Source organism: Rhincodon typus, chromosome 1 (genome assembly GCF_021869965.1).
Source record: "Rhincodon typus isolate 14 chromosome 1, sRhiTyp1.1, whole genome shotgun sequence".
Lineage (NCBI taxonomy): Eukaryota > Metazoa > Chordata > Chondrichthyes > Orectolobiformes > Rhincodontidae > Rhincodon > Rhincodon typus.
Genome location: NC_063332.1, coordinates 144,233,441 through 144,260,143, shown reverse-complemented (window position 1 = coordinate 144,260,143; position 26,703 = coordinate 144,233,441). Strand labels below are relative to the sequence as shown.

The window sequence follows — 26,703 nt, the reverse complement described above, 5'->3', positions numbered from 1 at the left end:
GGATTATTCTAGGCAATTGCAAGTTATTTATGTTGTGAAACTTACAAACCATCTCCAATGTGTTTACATCTATAGTACCACCAACCACTCCTCCCTTGGAATCAAGTTGAGATCTTCCCAGACCAACAGACATTGATATTTCTCGGTCTCTATTGCTCCCCACTGATAATCGCCCCTGGCTTTTTAATCCACTAGTTGTCCACCTAAAACAGAATAAAGCAGTAATAGTAAATGATAGGAAATATATGCGCTGCACTAAGAATGAGATATTTATGTAAATTACATTGCATTGAAACAGTTCAGTGCAACTATCAAAGTATAGCTTTTTTAGAAAATTGTTGCAATAAAGTGTTAAAATGTACAGTGTTAACAAGAAGCTACTAAAAGGACCTCTAAGATTTTTGACCCCAAGTGATAACCAGTTTCATCCTATTTTCTTTTATTGAAAATGATTGTACTATAACAGAAGGATCTTCTTTGCAGTATAACCATACCACATGATAATAATAAACAAATTCAAAAAATGCTAGCTCATTTTTTTCGGAATAAGTCAGTTCAAATTTCCAATGCTGATGCTAAAGCTATACAGTGTTGTTAGGTCAGACATGGTGACACGGAATATGGTTCTAGTTGTGTTTTGGGTTTTTTTTTCCCCCCTGTGAATTTTACATAAATATAAGCTTTTATTCCTAAATCCATTTAAGTTCTGGATTTTAAAATGAAGTGGATTTGGACAGGTTTAAAAAGTCATAAGCAGCAGGCAATTTTTGGAATGCGTGCATTACTGTGAGACATTGCTATTAAGATATTAGGATAGGAGAGTCATTCTTTCATCCTACTAGTGCTTACAAACTTTCACACTATAGGGATAAATGCAATGGCTTTTCCTGTAGAGTTTTCCACAAAGCAGATTTCAAGGAAAGGAGCGAGTCAATTAACATATAAAGTGAAATGCTCAGATAGCAATCAACACAACTAAATGTCTGAAGTTATTGACGCCAGACTTGAAATTTGAGCAAACAAAAAAAAGACTCAATTCATTTATATACAAAAAAGTTTCAGATTGCATCTTATAAAATATTTACTGGGAAAAATTCAAAATCACACTCATTTGTATTCATAGAGGTCCTTAATACAAACATAATGTCTCACAGCAGTCCACAGTGGTGTAGTGAAACAAAAAAAATGCTGAGCCAAAGGTGTAAATATATGATGAAAGATGACAAAAAGTCAAAAAGTGAAGGAGGTGAATTTTCAGAAGGATTTTAGAGAGGGAGGTGGCAAGCTGAGAGAAGACTTGCAGATATACTAGACCAACAAGACAACATGTGGAGGTGCCGGTGTTCGACTGGATAGGACAACGTCGTGACTCCCTTGTCCACTCCACACTCCCCACCAGCCCCACCACCCCCGGCACTTTTCCCTGCAACTGCAGGAAGTGCGACACCTGCCCCTACACCTCCCCCCTCACCCCCATCCAAGGCCCCCAAGAAAACGTTCCCCATCAAACAGATGTTCACCACATCTGCTAACGTGGTATACTGTATCCGCTGTTCCCGATGTGGCCTCCTCTACATCAGGGAAACCAAGCGGAGGCTCGGAGACTGCTTTGTGGAACACCTACGCTCGGTTTGCGACAAACGACTGCACCTCCCAGTTGCGAACCACTACAACTCCCCCTCGCACTCCTTGGGCAACATGTCCATCCTGGGCCTCCTCCAGTGCCACAACGATGCCACCCGAAAGTTGCAGGAACAGCACCTCATTTTTCACTTGGGATCCCTGCAGCCCAATGATATCAATGTGGACTTCACAAGCTTCAAAATCTCCCCACCCCCGACTGCATCCCAAAACCAGCCCAGCTCGTTCCGTCCTTCCTCCCACCTATCCACTCCTCCCACCTCAACCCCCACCCCCACCTCCTACCTACCAGCCTCATCCCCGCCTCCTTGACCTGTCCATCTTCCCTTGACTGACCAACCACCACTCTAACTCTACCACCTACACTCACCTTTACTGGCTCCATCCCCGCCTCCTTGACCTGTCCGTCTCTTCTCCACCTATCTGCTCGTTTATCCATCTTCCATCTGCCTCCCCCTCTCTCTATTTATTTCAGAATCCCCTTCCCCTGCCCCTGCCCCATTTCTGAAGAAGGGTCCAGACCCGAAATGTCAGCTTTCCTGTTCCTCTGATGCTGCTTGGCCTGCTGTGTTCATCCAGCTCTACACCTTGTTATCTCAGAAGTCACATTACACCAGGACATAGTCCAACAGGTATATTTGAAATCACAAACTTTCGGAGCGCTGCCTCTTTATCGGGTGAAATGTAGGCAGACACATAGGCACAGAATTTTACAGCAGAGAGATCAAAAGATCATACTAATGATGTGAGTGAGTGTTGACAGGTTGAATAATAAGTCACTGCAGGTGATAAAAAGTGTCAGATAGTGTGGGTTAAGTGTCAACAGCTGAATAACAAGCGAAGGGATAACCTATAATGCAATTAATTGAGGCAGAGAGATAATTACAAAAAATTAAAAATAAAGTGATGCTGGAGATGAACCAAATAACTGGAATAGCATGTTAGATACAAGAGTCACATGCCAAGGGTCTAACCAAAGTAACGAGTAATCCAAAACTGTACAAACTAATTAAGGTAGAGAGATCATAACCGGTTATCAAGGTGATGGTGTCAAAACAGAACAGTAACGAAGATTTTATAGATACACAACAGTATGGTGGGGTTACATGTAGAGTGACATGAACCCAAGATCACAGTTGAAGCCGTCTTCATGAGTACGGAACTTCAGGACAACATTGACCACAACACCTCTCAATCGTGCCACAGCAACCTCTGCAAGATACGCCAGATCATCGACATAGATACTACCATCACACGCAGGAACACCACCCACATGTATACAGCAGATATTCACGTGACTCTGCCAATGTCACCTTCCTCATATGCTGCAGGTAAGAACGCCCCAAGGCATGGTATATTGGCAAGAGAATGCAGATGCTATGACAACGGATGAATGGACATCACAAAACAATCGTCAGACAGGAATGTTTCCTCCCAGTCGGGGAACACTTCAGCAGTCAAGGACATTCAACTTCTGATCTTTGGGTAAGCGTCTTTCAAGGCGGCCTTTGAGATTCACAATAATGCAGAATCGCCGAGCAGAAACCGATAGCCAAGTTCCACACCCACGAAGATGGCCTCAACTACGATCTTGGGTTGGGTTCATGTTGCGTGAACCATACGGTTCTGCATCTGTAAAATCTTCTTTACTGTACTGTTTTGACACCATCACCTTGACAACTTGTCATGATCTCTCTACTGTAATTAGTTTGTACAGTTTTGGATTACTTGTTACTTGGTTAGACTTTTGGCATGCAACTCTTATACCTATCATGTTATTCCAGCCAAAGGTTTCGTCTCCAGCACCACCGCATTGTTATCTTTTTGTCGATTATCACTGCCTCAATTAATTGCATTTTAGGTAATTCCTTCACTTGTTATTCAGTTATTGACACTTTACAGCACCTGCAGAGACTTATTATTCAACCTGTCAACATTCTACTCATACCATTAGTATGATCTTATGATCTATCTGCTGTAAATTCTGTGCCTACGTGCCTCTCTACACTTCACCTGATGAAGAGACAGCACTTTGAAAGCTTGTGATTTCAAACAAATCTGTTGGACTATAACCTGTGTAATGTGACCTCTGAACGAAGCAAGAAGCACATGTTTAATCTGCTAAATTCGAGTTTTGGAATGATGTCGAGAAGTATTTAGATTATAGATGTAAAATAGGATGCTAGAGGTTTGTCTAAGACCAGTTCCATAATAAATGCTAGCAATGCGTTAATCCATATGTTATGGATAAAACGGGCTTATGGACTTTTTGGTCTAAACCAATTTTGTGACTGAATTCATAGTAAGCCAACAGCAATGTGTCAGAAAGCAGTACAATATCCTGAGATTGTGCCAGAAAATGAAAACTCAACAAATTGGTTTGAAACTGTGATTGCTTGGTAAACTAAAATTTAATGTATAGCTTATAAAGAAGTAAGTATTTAAAACAGCAAGTCTGTAAACTTTAAAATTAAAATTTTTACTTCTGCACAAGTGGAACAAAAAATAGACATTGCTGGAGAAACTTAGTGGCTCTGGCAGTATCTGCAGGGAGAAAGCAGAATTAATATTGAGTCCCGTGACCTTTCATCAGCCCGTTTACTTCCCCTCTCCTCACTGTCCAAGGTGTCAGATACACCTTCCTGGTGAAGCAGCAGTTTAATTGCACTTCACTCAATCTAGTCTACTGCATTTGTTGCTCACAATGTGGTCTCCTCTGTGCTGGGGAGACCACTTTGCAGAATACCTACCTTCTGTCCTTTGCAGAATACCTACCTAAAAATAACCCTGAACTTCCAGTTGCCTGCCACTTCAACAGACCCAAATGTTTGTTCTCCAGCAAACATTTTTGTCTCAGGCGTGCTGCAGTGCTCCAGTGAGGCTCAGTACAAGTTGGAAGAGCAGCATCTTGTTTTCAGATTGGGGACCCTGCAACTGTCAGGACTCACTGTTGAGTTTAATAATTTCAGATCTGAACACCTCTTTCCACGTCCTTGACCGACCCCCACACCCCAAGCCGTCGACGACATGGGCTGCTTTCAGCACAGCCGACCTATTTTCATCTACTCACGGTCCCCGTTATCTGTTTTTCTCCATCCCTGGCTTATTATCAACTATTCCTTTGTCTGCCCAGTTCTGAAGAAGGGTCACTGGACTCAGTACATTAACTCTGCTATCTCTCCACTGATGCTGCCTGGCCTGCTGAGTTTCTCTAACAATTTTTGTTTTCTTGTCAAATCTTCAGCATCTGTGGTTCTTTGCTTTATTTTAGTGTTTATGACATGTATTTGACTCATTCTCAAATATTCATTGTTGTAGAGTAAAATTTACTGTAGATTTACAATACAGACTTCCCTAGAAAAACGATACAAGAATTGTAAGCATAGTGTACAATCCTGCAACTTACGTGGTATTCCCCATGACATTACTCATATTCATTTGAACGTTTAGCTGCTTCAGGTTAATTGCAAAAACAACCAATGTCTCCCAGGGTGCTGTTTGTTGGTTTGCTGTCTTTCCATTCTTACTGAATGATGGCGTACTGAGTTTAGTAATGGAATCTATCAACAACAGGAGAATACTGCATAATTAACAGAAGGATAAAGGATAATGAAAACATGCAATATATTTACTTTATTCCTTTAAGTGGAACATGGAAACAAATGAGTTTGTTGTTCATTCTGGTTTAGAATTAAATACAGAATTAAAACAAGTCCAGCTTTATCTAGTGCACCATCATTACTGTTCCTGCTTCTGTTTGTACCACCCATACTCATATTTTGTCTGTGCCTTTATGGATAGTGAGGGGCAACAGTATTGGGGCTCTGGCAAACTGACAGTAGTGATGGGCAATTGTGACATGGTTGAAAGGAATACCAGTAAGATCAATGCCAATGAATTTGTGTACGATGTCATAAAGCATGGAAGAATAAATCTTCAGTTTGTAATCTGGATTTGCTGAAACTAGAATTTATTTTGTCCAATGCGGATTGAGTTGTCAGCTCCACCATTTGAAAGAGAGGTGCCCACCTGCTACTGAACTTATCCTGAGAGCTTTCAAACCTCCCACAGAAACTCAAATAGCTCTCAGATTGGTTTGAGAGAACACAGTTGAGAGGGATCCTACAGCAACACCACTTAAACAATCTATTCTCACACAGAAGAACATGGACATTGAAGAGTATTGCCAGGATATGCTTGATATTGTCTCTGTGGGCTGTTCTCTGATATAACAAGGTGTAGAGTTGGATGAACACAGCAGGCCAAGCAGCATCAGAGGAGCAGGAAGGCTGACGTTTCGGGCCTAGACCCTTCTTCAGAAAATGGGCTTCCTCCACCTCCCAAATCCACAACCCTACCCAGGACCTTCCCCACAATGTGCCCGTCGCCATTGGCCATGTGGCCACTGTCGGAGCACCCACGGATGACTGCTCCTCTGATGCTGCTTGGCCTGCTGTGTTCATCCAGCTCTACACCTTGTTATTCTCAGATTCTCCAGCATCTGCAGTTCCTACTATCTCTGAAACATTTGCTGTTCTCTTTCAGGTTGACAGCATGATTGCGTTATTTCCCACTGCAATTTCCACAGTGCTTTTGTTCATACCACATTAACACCTATCTAGATTGCTCTGGTACATGCCATGATGCATCAGTCTAAAGCATAAAGACATCCCACCTAATATGTCCTTGATTGAAACTCGGTAGCCTTCCAACTTCCAAAGCTGTAGCATTGGAATCAGGTACTTCAAAACAACACTTAAATACATAAACAAGCACATGAGATAGGCACTAAATGTTTGCAAAAAGGCAACTCAATTATTTAAGATGGTGGTAAGTCAGGAGTGTGATAAGAATTTTGGGACATGACGTATTGAGGATGGTTTACGTTAAGTGCTTTCTGAAAATTTTAGCAGCTCTGGACACTGTGTGGTCCATGCCTCGCCTGCTCTTCCTCCTTTTCGTGCTTCTTCTGCTCCTAAGGCACATCTATGTGGTGATAAGAACTAGTCTTCCATGATGTCAAAGTTAAAGTGAATGCAACAGTTAAGTATAAACTAAGAAACCTCTTCTGGCGGGGGAAAAATACAATTCAGTAATCGAATTGGTTAAAATTGCAGTTTTGCAAATTACTTTTCAATGGGATCTTTGTTGATCTGGAGTTCAGAAAACAGATAGAAAGTGCTTATCTGAACCAATGAATAAACTAAGTACTGTGGCAGACAAATGCAATGTACCATTTGATCATTTAATACAAGATGTACTATAGAAAATTGTTTTACTCGTGTTGATTATTTATATTCTTACTTTAAAATATACTATTTAACAGGCGAAGCATAATACTATACCTACCTCCATATCACACAAGCAGCATGGTTTCCCATCGATGCAAATTTTGTTTGCAGGTTTGCTTCATAATATATATGCTAAATTTGCCATATGTACAAGTAACTACAGTTTTGCAATACAGTTATATAACATAAGGTCACAGCATTTAATATCAATTAATTACAAATCTTAGTGTCAATAATATTTCTTGTTTGTACCTCTTCTTGGAGCAGATGAGTCTGAAATTGTTCTAGATCGGACAGCTGAAGGGGATTTCACACTATGAATCAGGCCAGCTGGCGATGTACTATTAGATGTTGCTGAAGTCATGTCGTTGAAGACATTTGGTGCCTGAGCTGGGTGTGAATAATTAGAAGACTGTGCTGATTGCTCCCAGGTACGCCAATAAGCCTTGCGTGTTGATTCAGGTGAAAGCTGCTGATTTTCAATGGAATCTGGAGTCACAGGTCCGGAAACTGTAAAATTTATTTTAAAATTCCAACATTAAAAAAAGTAGAAAGCTTAATTGCAAGTTTATAATTCATGGTTTGAATTTTTGTCCCTAAGTATAAAATGCAGAGTTGGTACAATTCCTGGGCTTACAAGCCCAACGCTGGAATTAAGTATCCCAGAACTCCGAACTTTAGTTTTTTTTAGGGAGGATGGCTGTTATTGGAATCATGGCAGGCAACCACTGAATGACTGCAGTGGCAATCTGGCAAAAGGACTGCCTCGCTGCACCAGCGCTGCGTCAAAATAATTAAAAGGGCCTCCAGCCCTCAGCCCCACCCAGACACTGCCTTATAATCACAGAATGCCTACAGTGCATAAAGAGGCCATTCAGCCTATCAAGTCTGCAATGACCCTCCAAAGAGCATCCACCCTGACATAGCCCCTTACCCAACCCCTGTAATCCCACGTTTACCATAGCTAGCCCACCTGGCCTGCACAACTCTGGACACTACTGGACAATTTAGCATGGCCAATCCACCTAACCTGTACATCTTTGGGAGCACCCAGAATAAACTCACATAAACACAGGGAGAATGTCCAAACTCCACACAGTAGTCCAAGGCTGGAATCAAACCTGGGTCTCTGGCACTGTGAAGCAGCAGTGCTAACCAGTCAGCTACCATGCCACCCACCACCCATGGTCCCAATAGCCTCCAAGCCAAGCTATGTCCCTCTACCCATGGCCCTTTATAGCCTCTATGCCAACTTAGTTCCAACTCATATTAAACCATATGCACTTGCTAATCTTCCACTTCCCTTTTCCCTAACACCTAACATGACCACTCACCCAATATTCATTGTGGGCAGATTTCGGCACTGATGCCGAGATTAAATAAAGATCTTAATTGAGTATTAATGAATTTATTTTTTTAAAAATCACATCAATTTAAAAAAAAAGTCACTACATTTGACTCCTTTTAATTCCTTATAAAAACTAGCATTGACATTGATGGTTACACTTCAAAGTGTTTATAACTATTTGGAACTATTAATCAAACAGTGAACCAAACAACCTTCTGTGGTAATTATAGATTATGAAATCAGTCTTGCAGGACCAAACCTGTGACATATAACCTTGAGGATTAATCAACAGAATAAAACAGCAAACATTTTTTTTAAAAGCTGCAGACTGTTTTCCCAACATTTGAAGGGCAGGAGTTTTAGTTGCCTTCATGAGTCTCTTCGATGGTTCAGTTGACAGTTTCAATTAGCTTGAAAGTTCCATAGACCTTGACGATTCCTAGGGGTTTATGAATTTCTTACATACACTCATACCTACTTTAAAAATCCTAAAGAGCAGCTTGTCTCTCCCAAAGGGCAGTTGACCTCCCAGGGACAACTTGTAACATGGTATCCTACCTTTCCAAAGGGATGCAGCAGTTGTAGACCTTTTCCTTCCAGTTTCGAAGTACATAAGTCATGTTTTGGACATTCTACAAGCAAAATTCAGATCAGCCTGAGGTATCTGCATCTGTATATATGCAGTTACCTCCATGAACCACAGATAAGTAAATAAGAATCCTTCCCAATTTCCCCCACTCCTATGAAAATGATATGTATTGCACTTGGATGTGAATAGAGCAAGGGGGGTGGGGGTGGGGGAAGGGTAGGTGGGATGATGATAGGTGGATGCAGGTAGGGGATTATTGTGATTGGTCAGTGGAACGGTGGAGCGGATAGGTGAGGTCAGGTTACAGAGGCAAGGAGAAGGCGGAGGGATGGACATGGGATAAGGCGAAGGGTGGAGGGATTTTGAAGCTGGTGAAGTCAGTACTGAGATCATTCGGCTGTAAGTTCCCAAGGTGAAATATCAGGCGTTGTTCCCCCAGTTTATGCTTGGCCTCACTCTGACAGTAGAGGAGGCCAAGGATGGACATGTCACCAGGGGAGTAGGAGGTTTAATTAAAATGGATGGCAACCAGAAGATCATGTTGGTTGGTGCGTGCAGAGAGCAGATGTTCTGCGAACCAGTCCCCAAATCTGCGTTTGGTCTCCTCGATATAGAGGAGACCACATCGGGATTGGGATGCAATACATAAGTTTGGGTGAAGTGCAGGTGAATCTCTGATGGATCTGGAAGGATTGTTTGGGCCTTGGACAGAGGTGAGAGGGAAGGTTCGGGGGCAGGTGTTGCACCTCTTGCGGTTGCAGGGAAAGGTACTGAGAGTGTGGTGGAGAAGTTGGTGGGGAGTGTAGAGCCAACGAGGGAGTCGTGGAATGAATGGTCCCTGCAGAGAGCAGACACGGGTAGGGAAGGAAATTTTTTTTCGTGGTGGCATCTGATTGCCGATGGAAGACATGTCAGAGGATGATGCGTTGGATTCAGAGGTTGGAGGGGTGGTACCTGAGGACCAAGGGGACTCTACCCTTATTGTTTCGGGGGTAGGGGATTTGAGGGCAGAAGTGTGGGAAATGGAGAGATGCAGTTTTGGGATCCTTAATTGCAGAGGAGGGGAAATTCTGGTCCTAAAGTAGGGGATATCTGGATGTCCTGGAGTAAAACTCCTCATTCTGGGAGCAGATGTGGCAGAGGTGGAGGAATTGAGAGTATGGGATAGCATTTTTCAGGAGGGTAGGTGAGAGGAGGTGTAGTTGTGGGAGTCAGTGGGTTTGAAATGGATGTCAGTAGTGAGTCAGTTTCCGGCGATGAAGACAGAGAGATCCAGGGAGGGGACGGAGGTGTCAGAAATAGTCCAGGTGAATTTGAGGGCAGGGTGGAAGGTATTGACGAAGTTGATGAACTGCTCGAGCTCTTCGCAGGAACACAAGGCAGCACCAATGCAGTCATCAATATAGCGGAGAAAGAGGTGAGGATGGTGCTGGTGTAGTTGTTAAAGAGGGACTGTTCCGCCAATCCTACAAAGAGGCAGGCATAGCACGTGGCCATGCAGGTGCCCACTGTCACCCCTTTGATTCCTCCCACTTCCTACAAACCAAAGGAAAAATTGTTGAGGGCGAGGACCAGTTCTGCCAAGTGAATGATAGTGTCAGTGGAGGGGGATTGGTTGGGCCTATGGGAGAGGAGGAAGTGGAGGGCTTTTAGGTCCTCCGTGTGGGGATACAGGTGTAAAGGGACTGTACATCCGTGGTGAAGATGAGGTGTTGGGGGCTGGGGAATTGAAAATTTTGGAAAAGATGGAAGGTGTGGGTTGTGTCATGAATGTTGGTAGTGAGTTCCTTAGCCAAATGCAGAGAACTGGTCCTCACCCTCCACAATTTTTCCTTTGATTCCTCCCACTTCCTAAAAAACCAAAGGGCTGGCCATGGGCACCTGCAAGAGCCTGAGGTATGCCTGAGTCTTTGTAGGATCCGTGGAGCAGTCCTTCTTCAGCAGCTACAACAGCACCATTCCTCACCTCTTTCTCCGCTATATTGATGACTGCATTGGTGTTGCCTTGGAGGAGCTCGAGCAATTCACCAACTTCGCCAATACCTTCCACCGCGTGCTCAAACTCACCTGGACTATTTCTGACACCACCCTCCCCTTCCTGGACCTCTCCATCTCCACCTCCAGAAACCGACTCACCACTGACATCCATTTCGAACCCACTGACTCCCACAACTACACCTCCTCTCACCTACTCTCTTGAAAAATGCTATCCCATACTCTCAATTCCTCCACCTCTGCCACATCTGCTCCCAGGATGAGGAGTTTTACTTCAGGACATCCCAGATATCCCCCTACTTTAGGACCAGAATTTCCCCTCCTCTGTAATTAAGGAAGCCCAAAACTGCATCTCTCCATTTCCCACACTTCTGCCTTCAAACACTCCTACTCCCCAACAACAATAAGGATAGAGTTCCCTTCGTCTTCACGTGCCACTCCATCAACCTTTGAATCCAACGCATCATCCTCCGAATTCTGCCACCTGCAATCAGATGCTACCACCAAAATAATTTCTTTCCCCACCCCTGTCCGCTTTCTGCGGGGACCGTTCACTCCACAACTCCCTCGTCAACTCTACACTCCCCACCAGCCTCTCCACCATACTCGGTAACTTTCCCTGCAACCGCAAGAGGTGCAACACCTGCCCCTACACCTCCCCCCTCACCTTCATCCAAGGCCCCAAACAATCCTCCCAGATCTAGCAGAGATTCACCTGCACTTCATCCAACATTATCTATTGCATCCGTTGCTCCCGATGTGGTCTCCCCTATATCGGGGAGACCAAACGCAGTCTTGGGGACCAGTTAAGGAGTATCTGCACTCTGCACGCATCAACCAACCCGACCTTCCAGTTGCCATCCATTTTAATTAAACCTCCCACTCCCCTGGCGATATGTCCATCCTTGGCCTCCTCCACTGTCAGAGTGAGGCCAAGCATAAGCTGGAGGAACAACACCTGATATTTCACCTTGGGAACTTACAGCCCAATGGCCTCATATTGACTTCATCAGTTTCAAAATCCCTCCACCCTTAGCCTTATCTCATGTCCAGCCCTCCCACTTCTCCTTACCTCCATGACCTGACCTAACCTGTCCATCGTCCTACTCACCTATCTGCTCTACCTTTCCCACTGACCAATCACAATAATCCCCTACCTGTATCCACCTATGACCATCCCACCTACCCTTCCCCCAGTCGCACCCCCCTCGCCCTATTTACTTCTGGGCTCCCCTCGCCCTCTCCTGTTCTGCGGAGGCTTTTGGCCCGAAAGGTTGACTGTCCTGCTCCACAGATGCTGTCTGACCTGCTGTGATTTTCCAGTTTTACATCTATTGACTGATACAACACTAATCCATCATTGTTTTAGAGTTGAGATTCAGATCTAAGTTTTCATCGAGGTTAGAGAAATTTAACTACCAAATAAAATTTATGAATCCTTATGTATGAAGTATAAACACAAGACAGTTACTAATAAACCCAATAAGAAATTCAGAAAAGCTTTTTGAACCAGAGACAGACTGGAATGTGGAGTTTTCTATTTCATGGAGTAGTTCAAATGCATTGATGCATTTCAAGTAATAAGTACGTTAAGTAATGAAGGAAACGAGAATAAATTACATTTTGAATGAACGGCTGTAGCCAGAGTCGCCATGAGTGGCTTCTACTACTGTTCTCGTAGTGTGGAGCCAAGAATCTATCCTTCACCTGCTCCTATTTCTCATCTCCATTTTGCCTTCTGATTGATTGATTGTCACATGCACCGAAGTGCAGTGAAAAGCTTGGTTTACAAGCAGTACATGTAGATCATAGGAAGCAAGGACGTACGGATCAAAAAGACTTTGGCAGAGACATATAGGTTACATTGCATAGGGCATGCACCAGGCGAGACGAACGTTAACAAGATCAGCATTATTGAGGCTAGAGAATCCATCAATCAGGCTAATAACATCCAGGAAGAAGCTGTTCCTGAATCTGCTTGTGCGTGTTCAGGCTTCTGTATGTTTTGCCTGATGGAAGAGGTTGTAAGAGACCATTATCAAAGATGGGTCTTTGATGACGTTGGCAGCCTTTCCATGATTGGAAGGTTGGCTTTCGTGATAGTCTGGGCTATGCACACCATCTTCTGTAGTTTTGTACGGTCTTGGGCAGAGCAGTTGCCATACAGGGGAGTATGCTTGTAATGGTGCATCTATAGAAGTTGGAGAGGGACGTCATGGATATGCTGAATTTCCTGAGCCACCTGAGGAAGAACAGGCATTGTTGAGCATTCTTGATTGTCACACCTACGTGGGAAGTGCACAGATTGTCGGTTATCGTCACTCCGAGGAACTTGACACTCTCTACCCTCTCAACCTCAGTTCCATTGATGTAGATGGGGGCATGTTCCTAGAATCATAGAATGCCCACAGTGTGGAAACAGGCCATTCAACCCAACGAGTCCACACCTACCCTGCAAACAGCATCCCACCCAGGCTGATTCCCCTACCCTATCCCTGTAACCCTGCATTTCCCGTGGCTATTGCACCTAACCTACACATCCCTGAACACTATGGGCAATTTAGCATGGCCAATCTACCTAACTTGCACATCTTTGGGCTGTGGGAGGAAACCAGAGCACCCAGCAGACACCATGCAGACATGGGGAGAATGTGCAAACTCCACATAGACAGTCACGCGAAGTTGGAATCGAACCCTGGTGAGGCAGCAGTACTAACCACCGAGCCACCTGTTCTCCTCCTTTCTTTCTGACATCAATGATCACTTTTTTAGTTTTGCCAACATTGAGACAGAAGTTGTTTTCATTACACCATGTCACCAAGCCCTCTATCTCCCTCCTGTACTTTGACTCATTGTTGTTAGATATCCGTACTACTACGGTGGTGTCATCAGCGAAATTGTAGATGGCATTCATTCAGAATTTGGCAACACAGACGTGGGTGTACAGGCGTACAGTAGGGGGCTGAGGACACATCCTTGGGGGGCTCCACTGTTGAGTGTTATTGTGGAGGAGGTACAGTTTCCTATCTTCACGGATTGCGGTCTGTGGGTCAGAAAACTGAGGATCCAGTTGCAGGGGGCAGAGCCGAGACCAAAGTCACGGAGTTTTGAGATCAGTCTGGGGATGTTAAAAGGTGGAGCTGCAGTCAATGAGCAGGAGTCTGATGTAGGTGTCTTTGTTGTCCAGATGTTCCAGGGATGAGTGCAGGGTTAGGGATATGGCATCTGCTATGGACCTGTTATGATGGTAGGAAAATTGTAGTGGATTGAGGCAGGTTGGGAGACTGGAGTTGATGTAGACCATGGCCAGCCTCTTGAAGGACTTCATGCTTATTGAAGTCAGAGCCACTGGTCAGTAGTCATTAAGGCACTTTACATGTGCTTCCGTAGGTACAGGAATGATGGCGATCTTCTTGAAGCAGGTGCGGACTTTGGCTTGTAGGAGGGAGACGATGAGGATGTCGGTAAATACCTCCACCAATTGGTCTGCACAGGATCTGAGTGCTTGGCTGGGGACACCGTCTGGGCCTGTCACTTTCCTGGGGTTGATTCCTAGGAAGACCAAACTGACATCTGCAGTGGTGATGGAGGGAACAGGTGTGTCCTGGGCTGTCAGGGCAGGCGTCATCATGCCGCTGACATACTGCTGAAACTGAGCATAGAAAGCATTGAGTACATCAGGGTGTGTCTATGTCTGCTATCTTGCTCTGCTTCATTTTGTATCCTGTAATGTTGCTCAGGCCTTCCTATAGGCGGTGGGAGTCTGTTTAGTAGGTTTGGGCCTCCAACTTGGTCTGGTACTGCCTCTTGGCTCCTTGATGGCTTTGTGGAGGTCAGATCTGGATTTCCTGTAGTGGTCCGGGTCACCCGACTTGAATGCTGCATGTCTGGTCTTCAATAGGGAGTGGATTTCCTGGTTCATCCAAGGTTTACGGTTGGGGAACACTCAAACTGACTTCTTTGGTACATAGTCCTCCACTCATTTGCTAATGAAGTCCGTGATGGTGGTGGCGTACTCGTCTAGGTTTCCTGCTAAGTACTTGAACACGGTCCAGTCCACCAACTCCAAGCAGTCCAGGAGATGGTCTTCCACAGCCTCGGACCAGCATTGTACTTCCTTTTGTGAAGGATCCTCCCATTTCAGCTTCTGCTTGTATCATCCAGAAACACATGAATGGACAACACCAAGCTGTAAAAGGCATTTCACTTTTTGCTTCCACCCTCCAGATTGTTTGTTGTATATCAATTATGAGAAGCCAGAATGTAGAATACACTTTGGGAGGGGGACTTCGATGTCTACCAAGATTTGTTTAATAGTACCATCAATGCGTGAGCCTGCCAAGTCCTGAGGGTAGCTTTAGAATGAGTGATAAAGAAGTAATTGAATTTATTTTTATATCCTAGTCTGCTAAATCCTATTCGCAAATATCTTAGTCATAAAGTCACAGAGTCATAAAGCACGGAATTAGACCCTTTGGCCCAACTTGTCCATGCTGACCAGGTTTCCTAAACTGAATTAGTCTAATTTGCCTGTATTTGGTCCATATTCCTCTAAACCTTTCCTATCCATGTACCTGTCCAACTGTCTTTTAAATGTTGTAATTGTATTTTCCTCTACCACTTCCTTTGGCAGCACATTCCAAATACGCACCACCCTCCATAAATTCAATTATCTCTTTATCACTCATTTATTCTTTCTTCCAACTACAAATAGGATAGTTCCTTATTTGGACTTTCTACCTGCCCCACCATAATCTTTCTTCTGTTGATGTTCACATGTTGGATTAAACAGCTTTGATTTGATCAACTGGTTATAGAACACCATAGCTCTGTTAAAGTCTAAAGCTCCAAGAAGGAATGCTGCATATATTGACTCATGATGTTAGTGGTACATAATTCTGTTGATGGCTTACAGCACCTATGGAAGACCAGTTTTGGACAGCTAAATCTACCCTTGGTTTCATCCACCCAGTATGGTACTGCTACAATATATGATGAAAGATGTCCTCATTATGGAGGCAAGGTCTCTACTAAGGCTAACAGTTGACTTTCCTGCTCCTCTGATGGTGTCTGATCTGCTGTGTTTGTCCAGCTCCACGCTTATTGACTCTGGCTTCCAGCATCTGCAGTCCTTACTGTGTTATATTCTATAACAATAGGTTGGTGTTGATTCCTTTACTTTGCCACATAGGCTGACTCTGGCAGCAATGCTGCCTACACGGTTGTAAAGTTGAAACCTTGCCATCTTCACTCTATGCTCAACAACACAATAACAAGGCAAAATGGCTGCCATGACTTGTGGAATAAATTAATGTTTTTCTTGAGAGGGGTGGGCAGAGTTTAATTCTTTGAATGCGAGACACTTTTGCAAACAATTGTTTTAGTTTTGCGTTACTGATGGACTCATAACACCCAAGTGGCATCATACTTTTTGCATGAATGTACATTAAAATTTGCAACCTCAAGCGATTATGAAAATTACATATTTTACATAAATTTGCCCCTTGTCTTGCTAGATATACAAAGGTTTGCAAATGCAAAGCTTTGAAGTCTCACTTAGGTTTGCCATGTCTGCATTGCCTTTCATACCTGATACTGAAAGACAATGCTTCAGAGCTGCCACATTCTCACACTGAACTTGTGAGTTTGCAAGGACATGGTTTGTATTGTGCAGGGACTTTTTTTTTTGTTTGGGAGGGGGTGCTATCACCTCCTCGTCATTTGAGAGAAACCAGTAGTCAGTGAAATTGAGCAGTAACATGGCAGGCACTAAGGCTAGGGTTTTTTTTTTTTAAAAACATTTCAGTCAGCATATGATATGATATGCAGTTCATTTCCAAACTATGGGCAACAGTTTGGGCAATTCTGAGGCACCACACTTTCACAATTCATTTCAGAGCTTGCACAGACTGCTAAATTGTCCTGAAATGCATGAGCATCCTATAGGCCCCTAAGAAAATGAATCCAGTAAGACAGTTATGGACAACAAGAAAATCACAGAGGAGTTGAACAGATATTTTGCGTCAGTCTTTATGGTGGAGCATTAAACAATCCATTAATACTAAAGAATACAATGGAGGAACTAAGGACCAGCACCATCAAAAAAGCTAGAGAAATGGCTTGCATCCTAGGATTCTAAAATAGGTAACTACAGAGATAGCAAATGCATTAGCTGTAATTTTCCAAAAATCCTTGGATTCTGGAGAAGTAACAAAGGATTGGCAAACTACTGTGACACCCCTATTCAAAAGGGAGGTAGGCAAAAAAACAGATAACTATAAGCCAATTAGCCTAACATCTATTGTTGGAAAAGTATTGTAATGGTAATTAAGGAAGTAGTAGCAGAACATTTGGAAAGTTGTAATCTAATCAAGCAGAGTCAGCATGGCTTCATGAAAGGGAAATCATATCTGACTAATTTGTCAGAGTTTTTTGAGGAAGTCCGAATCAGAATGGATAGAGGGGAAGGAATAGCTGTTTCATTTGGACTTCCTCAAGACATTCAACAGTGTACCTCACAAAAGATTATGTCTTAAAATAAGAGCTCACAGTGTTATTGGCATGGATAGAGAATTGGCTCATGGGCAGGAAACAGCAAGTGGGAATAAGGGGTTCTTTTTCAGGTTGGTGACCCGTGATCAGTGGGTTCCGCAGGGATCAGTGCTAGGACCATAACTGTTTATAATACATATTAATGACTTGGAGGAAAAAAGGTGAATGTACTGTAGCCAAATCTGCAGGTGACATTAAAATAGGTGGAAAGGCAGGCTGCAAGAGAGATACAAAAAGACATTGATAGGTTAAGTAAATGGGCAAAGAGTTGGCAGATGGAGTATTATATTGGAAAATGTGAAATTGCGCTTTTGGAAGGGAGAACAAAAGAACAGAATATTATTTAAAGGGAGAAAAATGGCAGAAAGCTGTTACACAAAGGGAATTGGGGGTACTTGCACATGAAACACAGAGAGCTAGCACACAGATACAGTAGGTGATCAGAAAGGTTAATGGAATGTTGACCCTTATTTCAAGAGGTTCGGAGTACAACAGTAGGGATGACTAACTGCAACTGCACAAGGTGCTGGTGAGACCACATCTGGAGTACAGTGAGCAGTTTTGGTCCCCTTAATACAGGCAAGATATCATTTCATTGGAGGCAGTTCAGAGAAGGTTCACCAGGGTAATCCCCAGTGTGAAGGAATTGTCTTATAAGTAAAGGTTCAACATGTTGGGACTCTACTCATTGGAATTTAGAAGAATGAGAGGTGATCCCATTAAAACATATAGGATTCTTAAGGGGTTTGACAGGATAAATGCCGAGAGGATGTTTCCCCTCATGGGACAGTCTAGGACCAGAGGGCATAGTCTCAGAAATAAGGGGTGCCAAGGTAAGGCTGAGAAAGGAGGAATTCTTCTCTTAGAAGGTTGAATGTCTTTGAAGCTCCTCGCCACAGAGACCTGTGGGGGCAGAGACCTTGTGTATATTTAAGGCTGAGATAGATAGATTCTTGATCAGTCGGGGAATCAAGGGTCAAGGGGAAAAGGGCAGGAAAGTAGACGTGAGGAGTCTTGGATCAGGCGAGAACCTACTGAAAGGTGAAGCAGATTAGAGGGGCCAAATGGCCTAGTCTTTTTCCTATTTCTTATGGTCTTATGACAGCATTTAACACAGGAGAGACAGTGCTCACTGCTGCATATCTCAGTAGTGAGACAGCAGAGATGGGAACTTCCCACATACACCTCCTAACCTTAAATCACAATGCACTCTCTTGAAAAGCTGAAAGATGAAATTAAAAAAACTGCTTGCAGAAATGTGTGGAATCATCACTGATTCCGTGCTTTCATTCACAGGGTGGATACAAGTGAGATGAACAATGCAAGACATGCTCTTCCACATTCCCTACCTATTGCTCTTCATCTCAGTGTTGTCCACATTAAAATGCAATGTCTTGGCTGCAATAAACATTATGGTTCATGGATCTATAATGTGTCTGAGCTACCCGCAGTAAAGCAGTCAGCTGTTTGAGAGAGGTTATCAATGCCTGGCCACTTCCTTCACCACTGGGGAGTTTGAAGAGACTGCTCATATCTCAAATACTTCACCAAACTAGACAGCTATAAAGAAATTAGAGCAACAATTTTAAGAGTGCAAGTGAACATATATTTACTAAAGTGAAAAGATCATTCACAATGAGGTATAACTTGTGTCATGTATGTGCCCTCATTAGGTTTTCTCTCTCACAAACTTGGTCAGCATTGATGAGTTGGACCAAAGGGTCTGTTTCCGTGCTGTGTGACTCTATTTCAATATCTAAATGCAGTCCTGAATTCCACTGCTGGTATTCAGTGAGCCTTCTCTGTAGTTGCCCTGGAAGATTTGCTTGTCCCCTGGGCTGGTTGGGCAATGAGGTCTCGGCTTGAGCGTCTAGTCATCACATGTGGGGTGACGGATGGGCTGGGCATGTCCTGAGAAGAAGCATCTTAGCGTTCTGCGTGTGGGTCCTCCTCCCAATGGGTTTCTGCTGGCACCACCCCACCTCCCATACAGGAAGGGGTACCTGGAGTGAGATCGAAGTCTTTCGTCCCTCTCTTGCCTTGCTATTGATTGTTGAGCACGAATAACTAGAGTGATTGAGTGCAGATCTGTATGCATATCTGGAAGACACTAAGTGTGCTGGACCTGGTTCTCCATTGCAGTAGCTAGCTTCTCCATGGAGGCAGCCAGACGCACGCATTCACAGCATTCATAATTTGGTGGGCTTCTCAATCCTTCAATCCAACCTACTGAGTGCCTCTGACAATCCTATGCATTTTGACAATGTCATTGATGTTCAAGACTATATGGGAACATCTTCTCCCTGGGGCTGAGCAAGTGCCTGATCTCTGGTAGTCCTCCGAGCAGGAGAGAACTGGTGTTTCTTCTTCGACCGGCTTGCAAATGTGTCAAGTGATGTGCTCACTAGGTTGTGATCGTGAGTCTAATCCTGAAAGAGAAGCTACAGGTGAAAGAATCTGAGCTCTGGAGCTTTGAAGAGTCAGAGATGATTTAATTGAAATACAAAACATCTTCAGGAGACTTGTCTGGGTGGATGTGGAAAGAATGTTGCTTCTTGTGCGACAATCTAGAACTAGGAGTTACAGTTTAAAAATAAGGGGTCGCCCACTTAAGACAGAAATGAGGAAACATTTTTTGTCCCCAAAAGGTTAAGAACCTTTGGATTTCCCTTCCTCAAAATGTAGTGGATGCAGATTTTAAAAATATTTTTAAGGCTGAGGTAGATGGATCCGTGATTACCGAAAAGAGAAAAGTTTATAAGGGACCTGCAGAAGTGGAGAAAAATCACACCAACCACGATCTTAGTACCAGATGTTCTGTGGATCATAGAATCCCTCCAGTATGGGAGCAGGCCATCGGGTCCACACCGACCCCCTGAAGAGCAGCCCCAACCAGACCCATCCCCCTACCTATCTCTGTAACCCTGCATTTCCAACGGCTAATCCACCTAGCCTGCACAACTCTGGACACAATGGGCATTTTAGCATGGCTGATCCACCTAACTGGCGCAACTTTGGACTTTGGGACAAAATTGGATCAGCTGGAGGGAACCCACGCAGGTGCGGGGAGAATGTGCAAGTTCCACACAGTCGCCTGAGGTGGAATCGAATCAGAGTCCCTGGTGCTGTGAGGCAGCAGTGCTAACCACTGAGCTACCATGCTGCCGTGAAATTGGGGTTAAAATACAGCACCATGACATGAACATCGAAATGTCCCAGCAGCAGCAAATACTTCACAATTTCTTAAGATGGGCGATGTAGAGATGAGCTGCATAATTAAAGAACGAAAGATTGCACAAGAGTAACTGACATGGGCTATGGTGGACTGCCCACAATAAATTTTTACCAAAGAAATGGGAAAATTCAGTCCCATCTTTTTTAGATTTTGCTTTGAAGTCATTTGCTAAGGTTATTTACTGTCATAATCATTTCATTGCAAATGTATATAACTTTAACTAGATGTTCTATAGAGAATGACGTCACAAGATAGGCTCAAATGAAGAAAGCCAAATGGCTCATTCATCCAAAATGACCATGGCATCTTCTAATCATAGCATTTAGTAGCTTCTGAAAGAATGGCAGGTTTATCTCCCAATTTTCCACACTGGAAACCATTTGGTCTTTCCACATGAAGAACTAGAAGGCTTCATTTAATGTCGTATCAATTTGACTCATGTTGCTTTACTTAACTGTCATGGTTCATTTGCACTGAAAATTGATATCTTCCAGACAAATTACATGTAAATATAGCTTCAAAAGCTCTTATAAGACATTATATCAAGACTTAAAAAAATTATATTCTAGTCTTTCCTAATAATTCAGTCTCTAATATGAGTGAAGCATCACAATATCATGTCCACAGTCTTGAGGATAATAGTTGATCAGGTATAGTCTGATAAAAGCAAATCACAGTACAATTCCTCAGACCTAATCTCGAACGTTTGGTTGTATCATTCAGCATGCCACATTTACTACTTGGTAATGACTGAATATTTTCAATAAGTCGACTAAAACAGATTGTCTCTTAATTTCTCCGCGAGTTACATAACGTTGATCAAGTACAATGTCGCCCATTTCATCTCATCAGATTGAAGGTACTGCTATTCTAACACCTCCCCTTTCCCCTCTTGTGGGTTTAGAAAGAAAAGATAATTGTTTGATTCTGAACAGATAACACTAAAGAGTGAAATGGAATGTTGGTAATACTCATTTTGTGGAAGAAGAGAGATAAATTTGAACAAAATAATTATCCAATAAAATCAAAAAGACAAAAGTAATTAATCTTTATCATTAAGATTTGCATTAATACAAAAACGAACAACAATTTCAGGCAGTTTAAAAGCTGTCAATGTGAAGTTTCTAAATTAGTCTTTTCTCAAGTACTTTTAACTGTACATTCACTTTGGCACAACTTTACCTGGTAAGTTAATTGTTTGATCACCAAGGAAGAGGCGCCGAGCAATACTTCTCCTGTACCAGGCTCTTGGGAATGCTAGAATTTCACTAAGTCTGCGCATATCATACTTGAAGGAAGCAGATCCTATGTCACACACAGCTGCAGGCAAAAAAAGTGTGTACTTTTTAAAATCAAAATCTTAAATTGACGAACTACAGGAAATACGCTAATTTTGAGAAAGACAAGTTTTCTTCATTGTTGACTGCTGAGCCAGGTTGCTTTTCACAAAACAAAACCTTTTTCACTCTGCAGCAATTGTTCAAATACCTCCAATTTCTTGTATGTTTTGAAATAATAAAATAAACTTTGATGAAAAATTTGATTAACTCAGTCAGAAAATTAACACCATGCATAAACATCCTTATATTACCTTCCAAAGTGTGCACTATTTTCAACTGTATTGTCACACTCATGATATTTTGCAAGCAAGAAGCTATTCCCACAAAAAAATAATTATATGTTCTGATAGCATCAAAACTATATTTGCCCCCTTCTCCCCTACAGGCACTAGCCAGCACAGGTAGCCTGGCATGCAAAGCTAGATCATCCAACTGTATATTTGGCAATAAATTTAGTTTATTGATTTTTAACATGAAAAATCACCTTTTTTAAAAAAACTAACTCAATGACTCACTTGCGGGTAAAACTGTGCAAATTTAATGTTTACAATTCAAGAATTAATAATTTTCGTTTGATACTTAACTTTAAATATAATTATCCTCAATTTTTTTTTGAAAATCCAATGATCATCACTGGAGCATTGTCATTTGTCTATCCTAAGTTCATTAGAATCTCCATTACAATTGTTTTTTTACTTAAAATAAATGCATAACTGCATCCCTTAAACTATTTGCTTGAACATCTCTATTCTCCATAAAGTTTAGTTCAAAAAAAACATCAAAAATAATTCTATTGAACTGATACAGAAATCAGCAAGCTTGATTGTCATACCAGAGATATTAATTAAAGTGGTTTCCATTTTGTTGTTAATTTTGATTGGTATTTGATTATCGAACAATGAACCCCCTCCAGACCGTCTCATTCTGGACAAGCTGACTTTCACAAATTCAAGATTAATGCTCAGAGAATCCTTACGTCCGGTGACAGAACTGGCTTCTTCATCAACAGCACCTACAGTATGAGAAATCAATCAATAGAGCATTTCAGTGTATTCTCTTTCCATTTTTTAAGTTATTCAATTTTGCCACTTTAGGTCATAGAATCCCTAGAGTGTGGAAACAGGCCCTTCAGCCCAACAAGTTCACATCAACCCTCAGAGCATCCCACCCAGAACCCATCCCCCTACAACCCACCTAAGCTACTCATCCCTGAACACTATGGGCAATTTAGCATGGCCAATCCACCTAACCTGCACATCTTTGGACTATGGGAAGAAACCAGAGCACCCGGAGGAAACCCACGCAGACACAGTGAGAATGTGCAAACTCCACACAGCCAGGGTGGGATCGAACCTGGGTCCCTGGCGCTATGAGGCAGCAGCACTAACCACTGAGCCACCGTGCCACCCAAGGTCTTCGCTAGCAGACTGGTAACCTGGCTCATAGTATATTAGGGTTGTCTTACTCATCATTATTATTTCCTCTTTTACAATCTTAGCCAGAATCATTTTGCTAAAATCTGCAACCTATTATGTGAAAAATCACAGATAAGAATTCAAGCTAAGTTACATCAAAATATTCAGTATGTATTAACTTACTGCAGCCTATTATAATAATAAAACTTGATAAAGATGTTGATTTCAATTTCTACATTCTTTGTGTTGGATTCCACAGCATTCCATCTTTACATTAGATTCAGGTTCTGATAGTTTCTAGATAACACATATCCATGTTTGACAAATTGTCAAGTTGATAACAATCATTTATATTCGCCCTCTCATATCTATCATACCACTCGGGTATTTCTTTAATAGTATAAACAGATAAGTATTAAAAGTAATGAAAACACAACAAAAATTAGAATGCAGTTTATATAACTAGTTAAAAACTCAAAACTTTTAGAAAATACAGCAAAAAAGATTTTTTCATAAGTAATATTGTAACAGTCACACATAAACAGCAAACATAAAATGATTTTGGATTCTTTTACCAGGTGCACTTGATCCAGGAGTCAGACCAGTAACTGTTTTCTGTTTACCAGTTCCATATGGGTGAAAAACATACAGGGAGAAATCTGACATGCAAGCTGTAAAGCTCAAGCCTGATGCCGTAGTGCTGGAGTAAGATAGATCAGACTGACTGCTGTTATGTCGACTTCTTCCAAGCGGGCTTCCAAATCCAGTTGATGTACCTTCAAAAGAGAAATTAGTTTGATTACACAAGAATGCAAATGATGATCCGATTACAATGAATGGAGTATATTTATTACATTCATGATCTGCATATACTGATAGATTTTGGGGAGTGAGGCAGTTTGTTATTCACTGCAGAATTCTGAGCCTTTGAGATGCTCTTGTAGCCACAGTACTTATATGGTTGATCAATCTATGTTTCTAGTCAATCTCAATGGTGGGGAATTTAGGAATAGTAATGCCATTAAATATCAAAGGCAAATCATCAGAAACTCTCACTGGTGGTAGTGTTGCCTGGTACTTGTGTGGCATGAATGTTACTTGCCACTCATCAGTTCAAACCTGAATTTTGCTCAAATTCTGCTAAGAAGATCATCTTCCAGAGACCGCAACATTCCTTTGTGTCAGATAATGACACCAAGAAGTAGCAAGATTTCTCTTCAAGCTTGACTTGGGACTGTATAGACATTTTGTTTAATAAGAAAATTCATTGAACAGGATGAAATTCATTTTTGCTGTACTAGCAAAAATACATATTATTTATATCTGTAAGCTTGAAGTAGCTATATATCACATTGACTAAGTGGAAGCATAACAGCCTGTCAGAAGGTTATAGGTTCGAGAGCCACTGCAGATTGGCTCAGCAAGAAGAGACGGAAGTTTTAGTTACTAAATCATGGATTAACTGGCATCAGTATATTTGAATCTGATAAAGTCAAATGCTCCTCATAGCTCCAGCAGGCAGGAGACCAGAGTTCTTCTCCCCGAATACTGGATTATCACCTGTTGGGAGTGGAATGGAAAGCACAATCACATTGGGTCACCTCTCCTTGCAATACTAATGGCTAATGAATGGCCTGTAATAAAGAATCTAGTTGCAGAAATAACCCTGAGCTCAAACGGTAGGATGTATGATATATTGGAAAAAATGAGTTTCTACGGATACAGTGCTATGGACACAGAAGATAATACATAATTGGGTCAAAGAATTGAATTTCAAGGTTTAAATGGTCTTGTTTTGCATTCTAAAATTTGGAGTGCAATTATAGTCATACAGCACAGAAACAGACCCTTCTCTCCAACATGTCTGCGTTGACCAGACATCCAAATCTGATCTAGTCCCATTTGCCAAAATTTGGCCCATATCCCCTTAAACTCTTCCTATTCATATACCCATCCAGATATGTTTTAAATGCTGTAATTGTACTCACCTCTCATCCTTCCCAATCAATTTAGCTTTTCTCATAAGGCAATCCCTCCATACAAGGGATCATCCTAGTGAACCTTCTCTGGACAGCCTCTAATGAAATTATATCTTTGCTTAAATAAAGGGACCAAAACGGCTCACAGTACTCCAAATGTGGTCTCACTCGCACCTTGTATAGTTGCAGTAAGACTTCCTTGCTCTTACACTCCAAACCCCTTGAAATAAGGGCCAACATTCTATTTGCCTTTCTGATTACCTGCTGTACCTGTGTGCTAGATTTCTGTGTTTTGTGCACAGGTATCCCCATGTTTCTGTATTGTAGCTTTCACAGTTTTTCTCCATTTAAAGAACATTCTGTTCTTTTGTTCTCCCTTCCAACATAAACAACTTTGCATTTTCCCATCTTATAATCCAGTTGCCAACTTACTGCCCATTTACTTAATCTATCAATATCTCTCTGTAAATAGTTTGCATCTCTCCCACAACCTGCCTTACCACCTATTTTGGTGTCATCTGCAAATTAGGCTTCGGCACATTTACTTCCTTCTTCCAAGTAATTAGTTTATATTGTTGTGGTCCCAAAACTAATCCCTGTCGTTGCTGTTTTCTGCCCATTAGTCAATGTTCTATCCATGCCAGTATGCTTTCTCCAACATCATGTGCTCTTGTGACTTAACCTTTTGTGAGGTACCTGTTGAACATCTTGCGGAAGTCCAAATACAATACATCAGAGATAGTAGGAACTGCAGATGCTGGAGAATCCGAGACAACAAGGTGCAAGGCTGGATGAACACAGCAGGCCAAGCAGCATCATAGGAGCAGAGAGGCTGACGTTTCGGGCCTAGACCCTTCATCAGAAAAGGGGGAGGGGAAGGGGGTTTTGAAATAAATAGGGAGAGAGTGGGAGGCGGATAGAAGAGGGATGGAGGAGAGGATAGGTGGAGAAGAAACAAACAGGTCGAAGAGGCGGGGATGGGGCCAGGAAAGGTGAGAGTGTAGGTAGGGAGTTAGGAAGGGGATAGGTCAGTCCAGGGAGGACAGGTCAAGGGGGCGGGATGAGGTTGGTCGGTAGGAGATGGAGGTGCGGCTTGAGGTGGGAGGAGGGGATAGGTGGGAGGAAGAACAGGTTAGGGAGGCAGGGACGAGCTGGACTGGTTTTGGGATGCGGTGGGGGGAGGGGAGATTTTAAAACTTGTAAAATCCACATTGATACCATTGGGCTGCAGGGTTCCCAAGCGGAATATGAGTTGCTGTTCCTGCAACCTTCGGGTGGCATCGTTGTGGCACTGCAGGAGGCCCAGGATGGACATGTC

The 26,703-nt window shown here is 42.5% G+C and overlaps 1 protein-coding gene across 1 annotated transcript in view; it reads right to left on the bottom strand.

Moving 5' to 3' along the window:
- Positions 1-26,703, bottom strand: part of kiaa1109 (KIAA1109 ortholog) — a 433,631-nt gene that overhangs the window by 20,056 nt on the left and 386,872 nt on the right. The window contains exons 77-82 of the mRNA XM_048608993.1: positions 23,982-24,182; positions 22,824-23,003; positions 21,834-21,971; positions 7,185-7,442; positions 5,048-5,201; positions 46-203 (exon numbers count right to left, since the gene is read on the bottom strand). Coding sequence (XP_048464950.1) covers positions 46-203; positions 5,048-5,201; positions 7,185-7,442; positions 21,834-21,971; positions 22,824-23,003; positions 23,982-24,182 — 1,089 coding nt within the window. The remainder of the gene's footprint in view (positions 1-45; positions 204-5,047; positions 5,202-7,184; positions 7,443-21,833; positions 21,972-22,823; positions 23,004-23,981; positions 24,183-26,703) is intronic.